The sequence below is a fragment of the Neopsephotus bourkii genome, unplaced genomic scaffold (assembly GCF_033783945.1).
Source record: "Neopsephotus bourkii isolate Nb327-2 ecotype Australia unplaced genomic scaffold, CSIRO-AGI_Nbou_v1 NB_1346, whole genome shotgun sequence".
Lineage (NCBI taxonomy): Eukaryota > Metazoa > Chordata > Aves > Psittaciformes > Psittacidae > Neopsephotus > Neopsephotus bourkii.
In genome coordinates, this window is record NW_026901826.1 from 1,783,778 (window position 1) to 1,794,325 (window position 10,548).

A 10,548-nucleotide genomic window follows, 5' to 3' on the forward strand; every position below is an offset into this window, starting at 1 on the left:
ATCCCTGGCAGTGTCCAAGACCAGATTGGACAGAGGCTTTGATAACATGGTCTAGGGTGAGGCATCCCTGCCCATAGCAGGGGGTTGAAACTAGGTGATCTTAAGGTCCATTCCAATGCTAATCATTTCATGATTCTACGATTCTGTTTCGTCTCAATCATCTTACGGTAGTTGGTCTAATCTACTTTGGGGAACTGTTTCTTAAGGAGGAGAATCTAGCTACAAGCAAACAGAAGAAAGAGAATGCTACAAAATCTTTGGTACTGGATATGATAGGTCAAGGTGAATAAAGGCCTTACATATCCAGTGTTGAGCATTTAGGCTCTGTCACAATAAATTAAAATAGTCCAAAGGAGGTGTCAAGCCTGTAAGAGCACTCTTCTGGCAGATGGAGGGGAGTCAAGTTCATTCTCAGCCCCATCTCAATGAAAATGACCTTCCAAGTGAACATTAGACTAATCCAATTTGGCATTAGAAAAAGGTGCCTGTGTAGAACAACACTGGAAAATAGTAATTTTGAAGAGAAGTAAAGACCTAAAAGGCAGTGGAAGACTTTTGACCTTAGACAGTAAGGTATTATTGGACATCTTCCCAGAAAAAAGGCAAAACAGCAAAGAACAAAAAACAAACCCCACATTTTTTTCTCATATATGATTTCTCCTAAAGCTTCCAGGCTTTGATTTTCAAAAATACTTTAGACAACAAGAAGAATTTAGCAGGACACTTACGCTTTGTGTAAAGTTTTCTTCTCTGGTTATTGTCTTTAAATGGAGACTTGTGCTTTGTAATTCAGCTGTAAAGCTTTTCTTCCTGACAAGAAGATAGAACTAGTTAATGTAGTAAAGCAGAAAAAAATGGATCCTTAATGACGTGGTGGACTTTGAATGTGCTTTTAAAAAACTGAATGTAGATGAAGCCTGTCATTTACAGCAGCTTAACTCAGCTTTCTTACATTTATTTAATCCGACTAGCATTTACATCCTCACATTGCTACTCCCACTCTACCATGTCAGAAAGACTGTTCTAAATGTTAGAAGCCAGTTGCTTTGATGCAACATGGCAAAGGAACTGTGTAGAATTAAAAGACATATCCAAATACTGTGCTAATATATTATACTACTGAAAATAATCATAATGTAGGCAATGTTTGCTTTGTTCTCTGACTGAAAGCCACGTTGGCATGTGTTAAGCGTAGCAGGAATTAGTGGAGAAAATGTTTCATCTTCTGCCAATGGGTTTTTTTGTTTGTTGGTTTTTTTGTTTGTTTTTACTAGAGGTCTATTTGCACCATGTGATCTTTTTGTTTGTTTTTTTTTTGTTGTAGGAAAACTACATGATTCTGAAGGACCTGTCATTTTCATGCAAATATAAAGTAACTGTTTTGCCTGCAACATCTAAAGGTCGTTTTAAGGCTGAGAGTATTTTCTTTGTTACCCCATCTTGCTCTGCATTTAAAGAAAAAAACCACAAGCACATTAATTGTCCTGCTGAAGGAGGTAAGGCATGATCTGGAGAATTAGCCAAACAGTTTCAAATCATAAAATAAATTAAAAAAAATGTCTTTAAAGCTATTCTAAAATTGGAAATGAAAGTTTCAGAATAAAAATATGACCGGTGCCTATGTGAAAAATCTACTAAAATACAGAGCAGTATAGATTTTGGCTAGTATATTACTGTTTTGTCAGTTAGGTGATAATTTTAGTGGACTGTTTAAAAACATGACATTTGTTATTTGACAGTTTTTATTTTTGTAAGAAGGAAACATGTATTATAATGATGGATAATAACTGTAAACATAATTATACTGGCATGACCCATCTTTTGCATGTTTTGCTACTGATGCAAGCTGCTTTTTCAAAACAGTTTTATTTTATTTAGGTTAATTCTGCTCTCAAATAACAAATACAGGCACATATCTTTCACAGTGATGCCACAATGATAGGTGCAGCTGGAAGGTTATGTAAATCAGAATTATGGAGATACTGATTGGCAAGGACCTCTGAGGTCAGCTAATCCAGCTACCCACTTGAAGCAGGATTGTTGCCAGCACTTGGTCAAGTCAGCCATGGCTTTGTGCAGCCAAGTCCGAAAACCTCTCACTTCATTTAGAGGGTGACCCTTGCAGTTTGAGTCCCTAGTATCCCCAAGGGTATCCCATGCTCTGTGGGTCACCTCAGAGCCCTGCTGGCCACCACTGCCATCTTCTTACCACCCCTCTTGACAGTTTCCAGCACTACAGCCTTCCTGGGCAACTGCAGTTAAGGCTTATGTTTCCCTTAGTCAGAGTCCCCCTGTTAGCTTCTTTTTCAGTTTTAGAGCATGACTTTCACTTTTTGCCTGCATCATGGAGATCTGTGCTATCCTGTGGATTTTCTTGTGGTCCCAAAACTGAAAATCTGAGCTCAGGTATTCTGAAATACAGTGGAGCAGAAGGATGGCTGCCTGTGAATGAGGCATTTATATCTTTACATGCCACACGCTTTCCTTTCTGTCACCTGCAGCTGACAGCATTTGATCTGAAGTTTGAATTTGGCCCAAAATGCCAATGGATTGTGTCAAAGGTAGGTTTTGGTTAACACTGAAAGTCTGATGCCAGAAAGCTGGCAGGATCCTGGGTAACACCAGAAAGAGAGCTCCGTCTGTCCTTGATTTGTGGAATTAAATGAACTTTTTTGAACATTACCTCTAAAAGTTTAGCTTATCTTTTTTGCTTTCCAAATTTATAGTGCCAGTTCTACCCAAAGTGTTGGCCAAACCCGAGAATCTATCTGCGTCTTTCATTGTTCAGGAAGGTAACATCACTGGCCATTTTTCCTGGAAGATATCCAAGGCAGACCTTCACCAGCCCATGACAGGGTTCCAAGTTACTTGGGCAGAAGTAACCACAGAAAGCCGGCAGAACAGCTTACCCAACAGCATCATTTCACAGTCACAGATACTGCCAGCAGTAAGTTGTTTGTTACTTTCTTTGCTGGCGGCTTCATAAGTGTGTGTGTATTTTTAATGTTAGTGGTGATGCAGATGTCACACATAGCATTCTCTGGCTCTGCAGGCAAGTTAGAGCAGGAAGTGCTTAATTTTTCCTACTTGCTGAAGCTAGAAAGCAGAGCTACTCATCTTAATGACACATCAAACATTTTAATGTGCACAATTGTCAAATTAGCAATGATTGTCAGAGAAATGCCTGAAGGGAGGAAAAGATCATCTGTGTGGCAATAGATGCTTTTTATTTTCTTTTGATGATCAGGCTGTTCAACTTGGCAGTTTCTACTAATTATTTGGTGTCCAAGTCAATGGATATAAAAGAATTTTCTCTTCCTTTGTATCATTGCTCTAAGAAAAATAAAAATCACTTTGCCTTCTGCCAATATGCATCATTGTCCAATGGACAAATAATTTAAAGGAGAACAAGATGTCACTGTTTATTGAAAGTGCAAGAATTAATAATTTGAATTCTTTTTCCTATTTGCTTTAAGATGGCCTTTGCTATTTCAGTTCTTCTCTGGCAGAGGCAGGTGAAGGGCACTTCATTCAGACTCTGCTGACAGATCCACCAGTCAACAAAAGGATTTAGCAGCTGGCCTTGATCCAAGGTCTGCTAATAACACTGGGAGTCTTTCCATTCACTTTAGGGAAGTGGATCAAGGCAATTGTTTCTGGAACAGAACTTGCTGAAAATCTTTTCACATTTGTCTCCTCAAAAAATGTGCAGAATGTTTTGTTGGATGCATATTACATTCAATGCATTTTTCACAAATCTAAGACAAGGTTCTCATCATTCTGGCTTAATTCCTAGCAGGCTGACCTAGGGCTATAGGGCACCCATGTTTCAAAGCCTGTTGTTTTGCAGAAGAGCAACAAAGTTGACCACGAATTCCTTAGAACTGTGGGGTACACTGCAGCCACTTAACAAAATAATAAGCAAAGTTAAAGACCATGAGATCTTGATTTACATATTTGTTTTCATCTTTTTTGTTAGGAGTAGGTATATTTTTTATTCAGCATTTCTATTCCTTTTTTTAAAGCTTTTGGTCCAGTTAGGTCTGAAATATGTATAAAGTTTTATTTAAAACACTCCTTTGCATTGTGTTTTGCTTAATTTTTTATCTTTATTGTCCTCTGGTTTCACTATTGTAGAGCCTAGAGATTAATTTTATTTAATTATCTCTCTATCCGTCTGTCTGTCTATCTATCTTATCTATCTATCTATCTATCTATCTATCTTTGTCTGTGGCAACTGGGTAACTTGCAGAAAAGTGACTTCAGTTGAAACAGTATCTCCTACCTCTCAGAAATCACCAGGACATAGGTATTTTGTGGTGAAGATCATTCACTCATTCTCTTTGATAGCCTAAGATCGATAAAAGTTTAGTATTTGCACAACCAGGGCTGAAACGCACATGTCCCAACTGCCAGAGGAGCACCTGAACGAGCAGAGTGTATGAAAGTGATGTATGCACTCCTCTTTCTCTCTCTTCCCCCTCATTCAGCAACAGCAAATTACCAGTTATTCCAACAGTTTACTTAGATTTCCCCTCATAGCCAAGCAGAAGAACATGCCTTTCAATTTGCTGGCCAGCCCAGCCTGGATGGTTGCAGGAACACACCTTGCTCACACTGTCCAGCGTCACTGCCCTGTTGTCTGCTTCCTGGGACTGAGCCTTTCCAGCTTGGAATAAGATGAATCAGAACTTTTAATTCCTTAATACCTGTTAGTCTTTAGCCAGATGTATTCCCATTTAGGAGTGGGTTTTTTTTAAATTTACTCTGAAATTATTTTCATAAAATCATACAATGGTTTGGATTGGAAGAGACCCTAAAGCTCATCCAGTTCGAAACCCCCTGCCATGGGTAGAGATACATTCCACTAGACCAGGTTGCTCAAAGCCCCTTCCAACCTGGTATTGAACACTGCCAGGGATGGGGCAGCCACAGCTCCTCTGGCGAACCTGTGCCACTGCCTCACCATCTTCATAGTGGAGAATCTCATCCTAATATCTAATCTGAATCTTCCCTCTTTCAGCTGAAAAGTGCTTATTTTGCACAAATGTGACCACGAAAGGTATGGAGCACTGAAAAGTGAGTCCATCATGCCAGAAATGGGATTAAGAACAGAAGGCAAATTCTTATGGTGTAATTAGGACAAACATGAAATCACACACACTTTTGCTAGCTGCAGCAAGGGCCCTAGGCCTGCCATTAATTAATTTACCAATTAGTAGAACTCCCAAGCAGATCCAACATAAAAACATATTTATATAATGAACATGTTTGTTAAAAACAATGATTAGGAAGTTACTTTTTTTTTTTTTCCTGATGAGCGTCCACTTTCCAGAACACTAAGGAACAATCTGGACCTCATACACATGCAACCATAATATTATGGTAAAAAAAGTCTGCTCAAAGAGAATATCAAGCAAAAAATTCAGAATGAGTCCTCTCAATGGAGTGATGTATATATTAAATCCTTTTAATGTATTTCTAAGAAAATGATTTGTCAGTACTGAGAGCAACAGAACCTGTTTTAAACAACTGATTTATGTGAGTAGAATGACTGCATTGTATTCTTAGATGCTTTGAGGATTAATGCAATTTATTTATTTTAGGATCATTATGTACTTACTGTGCCCAATCTGAGGCCATCAATGCTGTACCGCTTGGAAGTTCAAGTGCTGACAACTGGTGGGGAAGGGCCAGCTACAATAAAATCATTTCGAACACCCGACCTTCCTCTATTTTCACCCCACAGTAAGTTCTACCCCGTTTAGACGTGATTGTATGTTACAAAACTTCAGTCCTCCACATGTAAACATTTTGCTTGAGCCTCAGAGTCTTTATTGATGTCAGCAGCATTCCCTAAACTGAAGATGTGTGAAAATTTGGGGTTCCCCCCACTATCCCAAGCAATGATGGAAGCACATGCAATCTTTCACTCAGTTTCTGTGGTCTGATGTTTGCCATTCATTCCTCCATGGCTGTTTGGCTTATGCCTATAGCACTTGAGGTTCAAAGATGGTCTGTCCTCCAAGTACTAGCTAGGCCTGGGATTCCTCAGCTTTCAAGATTAAATTTTTCTGGGTGTGTTCAGTCCAGCATGGCTAAAGCCTGATCATATTTATAAAGCAGTTCACTTTCAGCATTTCATTTATTTCTGAAAAGTACAGCCCAGTGTGATAAAGCAGAGTAAAAAATACATTGAACTAGTCCAAGATTCTTGAATCCTTTTGTCTTTTCACAGTCTCACTAAAGCTATCTGCACTGAACATGCACATAGTTGTCAACACAAGCTGTTCACTTATAAAGGATTGTCAGCTGAAGGCCTCACAAAGCCTATTTAGTACTGTTAAATGTTGGTATTACATGTTCAGGGTTTGATACATGAATATTTTCCTGTTCTTTTTTTAGGACCTCATCTGAAGCAACATCATCCACATCACTACAAGCCACCCCCAGGGAAATATTAGACTGTTTCAGATGATTATACGAATAAAAGAAAAAAACTGAGCTCCCAAATGAAGGCTGGGGAAAGGCACATCTGTAGAAGCAATGACACCAGTTTTCCAATGGAAGTTACCATCCTGTACGATCTGTATCTACTTCTCTGTAGTTTAGCCATGAAGAATTGTAATTGCACCAAGACCAGGATAAAGCATACAGCAAGTATCATTTAATTAACACCACTGTTCCACAAACTGAAGATTGCATACAACTCAACACCTGTGAGAAAATCAGAAGTTTGTTCATTATAATGAACTTTTTTTTTTTTGCATTTCTGTGTTTAAATTAGATTGAAATGGTGCAACATATACAGCTTTTTCTCTTAGTGACTTCAACATTAACATTTTCAAGGTTGTCCTGTGATATATACATACTTTTGAACACTGGAGGCCATGTTCTCATCAGCATACTTAAATGATCTATTTTACTTAAAGCTTTGCCTGTCACCAGTTTAAGTCCTAGTGTATTTTGCTATTAAAGAAGATCTCCTTTAGTCTGAAATAAGGACATAAGTAAAATAAATAACAGTAGCAGAAGCCCTAAAATAGTCAGTATTTGGTAATTGCAGTATCATCACAGATAGCGATACATTTGTATCACCTATCTATCTGAAATAGTAATATTCTGATGTGTAGATCTTCCGTTAATGTAGTTAATAGCTAAAATATATACAGGGTAGATGTACCATTGTAAAAAAACAAATGGCAATTGATAGAATTGTTGAAAATTAATGGTGATTAATACAATTAATTTGAAATCCGATTTATATTTTTTTCATATGTTATTTCGAGATGAATGGTTAACATTAACATTTTAGAAACTGAAATTCTGAGGCACGTTTATTATTCAAGTAGCTGAAGAGCTACTTTTTGGCTTTGGCTTTTCATGTGCATATTTCTTTTCCCCATGGATCTTTTGAACAGAAGAATGGATGTATTGGGTGGTTCTGCTGTTCTGCTTACAGAAAGAATTACGTGACAATATTCTGGCATCTGGAAAACATTAGTTTATAGTTTATTTGAATGCATTTTTCAAATTTAGACAGATGGGTGCCCTTTTCAACCATAAGGGAATTCATATTGCCTTATTGTGCAATATAAACTGTCTAAGATAATTTGCCACACAGAGAGACATACCTCAACAGTAAACAGAAACTGCTTAGATTTATTACTGAGAGGACGAAAAATATCTGCCAATAAAGGTTCATGCAGATACTTATAATCAGCTTCTAATGTTCAGGATGTTCAAGATGCTCCTGCATTCTTTGTCACCATTTCCATTGCTCCCCATATCATCATATGAGGATAAAACATCAACCAGCCACTTTTTCTACCAGCAGATGCTACTGACTCACCTATACTTCATATTTGCCTGAGATATTCAGTGTGAGAAGCTCAGCCTTTAGTGCTAAATATATTTTCCTTCTTTTGGTAGTGTTTTGAGGAAAACAAATATGAAAAAAAGAAATACCCGAAACTGAGGATCAGAGTTATATTTGTCATAGTAGAGTGTTCACAAAATACTCAAATAGTTTGCCTATACTTTTTTTTTTAAAGTTTGTAGCTTTTAGTTTCATAACACAGGGGTGAAGGAAGCTGAGTTAATTTTTGCTTATTCCAGTTTTCCTATATTTCTACCTTTGACTTTAAAGGGCTTCTTTTCCCCATCCATTCTGTTTCTACTTTGGTTATTTTTAGATATGCAGTGACCAAGAACTGTTCCAGACATTTTGTATTGCTACATGGTTTTGGCTTTTAACAGTAGTTTTAGAAATGTTAAAGGCTATGGTACTTATAATTCCTTCCTCTATCATTCTGTCATCTCCCCTTTTCCAAAATACATTAGGAAATAAAAGGGTGAACTCTTCTTCATAAAACCTGTCGTGGTAAAGGTTTGTTTTAAATTTTGACAGAAAGCCAGATTCTCAGAGTTTTTTGACAGGATGGAAATGGTTTTTTACAATTTTTTACCAAGAAAACACAATTTGAATGGAACTGATGTGCAGCACTTCGACATTTAAATTGCACAGGGCATAGGTAAGGCTAGAAATGATCGCCATGATGTTTGCTGAGAGCAGGAGTCAGTGGGATCAGGGAATATAATTAACTCAGGCTTCTCTGAAAAATTCTGTCCAAAGCTTTCAATCACAGTCTATTCTAGTTATGCTGGAGCAAATCTACAGTGACCTGACTAAGGTTAATGAAATTATGTTTCATTCATAGTGACATTGTAAAGCATAGAACACGGATGTCCATCTTTATTACAATGATACCAGATCTGTCTTGGAGATAAACTGGAAGTTAGCACCCTTGAGTGATCATACCTTTAGTCTTGGTTGCTGAGGGGAAGACTCATGCTTCTGAAATGAATGAGAAGAGCTACTGTTTGCTGATGCCAGTCTCTTTGAAGCATTCAACTTCTAAAAATAACAATATATTTTTGAAGACCATGGTGTGGTTTTCCCTTTTAAAGTAGAATCTGGAAATTTTAAAAAAATGTTGATAGAGTTGCATTGAACCAGTGTATTTATGTAGAGGGTCCACTAAGATGTAAATTATTTTTTTCCTTTTGCAAGCCAGCATATAAACTCAGTTCTCTAGGCACCCTCCAAATCAAAAATGAAAAATACAGTCAACAAAGCTCATGCCTGGATGTTAAATTTCCAACTGTCAGTGATTTCCTGATTATTCTTTGAATTTAGTGGTACAGATTGGAAGTTGTTAGTGACTAATTCATAAAGCCTTGTTTGCTGAATTTTACAGGGTATTGTCCTAATTTACTAGCCTAAGTCATTAAACATTTAATTTGGCAATAGAGCTATTTGATTCACTAGTTGAAGATTTATTTTCTCTAATGATGTGGTGTAATACAGAGTTAATATAGACATTGGGATGGTTCTAGGTACTCTGCACCTTTACACTGATATATTGTTTGCTATGTACGATTCTGGTTAATATGTCTCTTGACTTAAGGATGCATTTTATCTTTATTTCTTAAAGCAGATTTATAAGAGTATGCTATTTTTGCTACCTGCTTTTTGAAATGGATTTTTCTTTTGTTCATCAGTGATTTTTTTTAAGAAGAGAATGGTTTATTTTTTTTTTTTCACCAGTTTTGAGTTGCTTATAGAAGCAAGAGAAACTCAAATAAGACAGAGCTTGTTCTGTGTGTATTTCTGTGTGTAATCTCGAATATTCATTAAGAATATAGCACATAGGCAATAAACAAGAGGTCTGACTTCTGGAATGTTGAGCATCCTCGATTTAATGGCTTCAGAAAGAGCCGAGGACATTATGTGGCAATGCTAACATTGACATTAATGTTTGACATGGTCACACAGACAGATAAAGAAATACTCATTGCTAATCTGAATGAGAATTTTATCATTCAGATTAGCAGAACTGCATAGAATCTTTGATACTAAGTCAATTTATTCCCCAGTGCTTTCATCTCCATGCGCCCAACTGGAGCCAGGGAATTTCAGATAAGCATGCCCTGATTTAGGAAGGTGTGCAGAAGAGGAAACTTTCATATATATGAAAGAAGTCAGTGGGATTGAAGTAAACCTGTGCAGTTAAGAACGAGCTTTAGCAATGCCTTGTATAAAGCACAAATGTCAAAATTTGCTTGAATGCTGTCTTAAATCAGGGCCTTACAGAACAAAGTGTGAGACCCAGACAGTTCTAAATTCTGTGTACAACACCATGAAACATTTTACTTTAGTCTTGTGTATATGTAAATGTCATGATATTGACTTATTTATTAATACATTTTCTCATATTTTGTGCCAAGTATATTCCTACCCTTTTGAGCAGCACCTGTGAACTTCGATTACTAAAAATAATGTTATGCAAACTTGTGCATTGTAACAAGGAATATGATGCTAATAAGCTGTTGCATGTAGTTTAAAATAATTAAGAAAACCCTTTATTTAAAAAAATGTAAATGAATACCTGCAGATGTTGATGATTATATATGGTTTTGCATGCCAAAACTCATTGTTCAGTTGTGGGCATGAAATGTAATGACTGTATTACCTCTACTGAATAT

At 37.0% G+C, this 10,548-nt stretch overlaps 1 protein-coding gene across 5 annotated transcripts in view; it reads left to right on the top strand.

Moving 5' to 3' along the window:
- The window catches only part of ANOS1 (anosmin 1), a 134,295-nt gene extending 127,051 nt beyond the window's left edge, over positions 1-7,244 (top strand). For 4 of the 5 annotated variants that reach the window (XM_061366477.1, XM_061366478.1, XM_061366481.1 and 1 more), the window contains 4 exons: positions 1,325-1,496; positions 2,727-2,947; positions 5,607-5,748; positions 6,406-7,244. In XM_061366477.1, the coding sequence (XP_061222461.1) occupies positions 1,325-1,496; positions 2,727-2,947; positions 5,607-5,748; positions 6,406-6,464 (594 nt within the window). In that variant the 3' untranslated portion in view covers positions 6,465-7,244. The remainder of the gene's footprint in view (positions 1-1,324; positions 1,497-2,726; positions 2,948-5,606; positions 5,749-6,405) is intronic. The other variant, XM_061366479.1, reaches the window with a different exon arrangement.
- Positions 7,245-10,548: the final 3,304 nt, after the last annotated feature.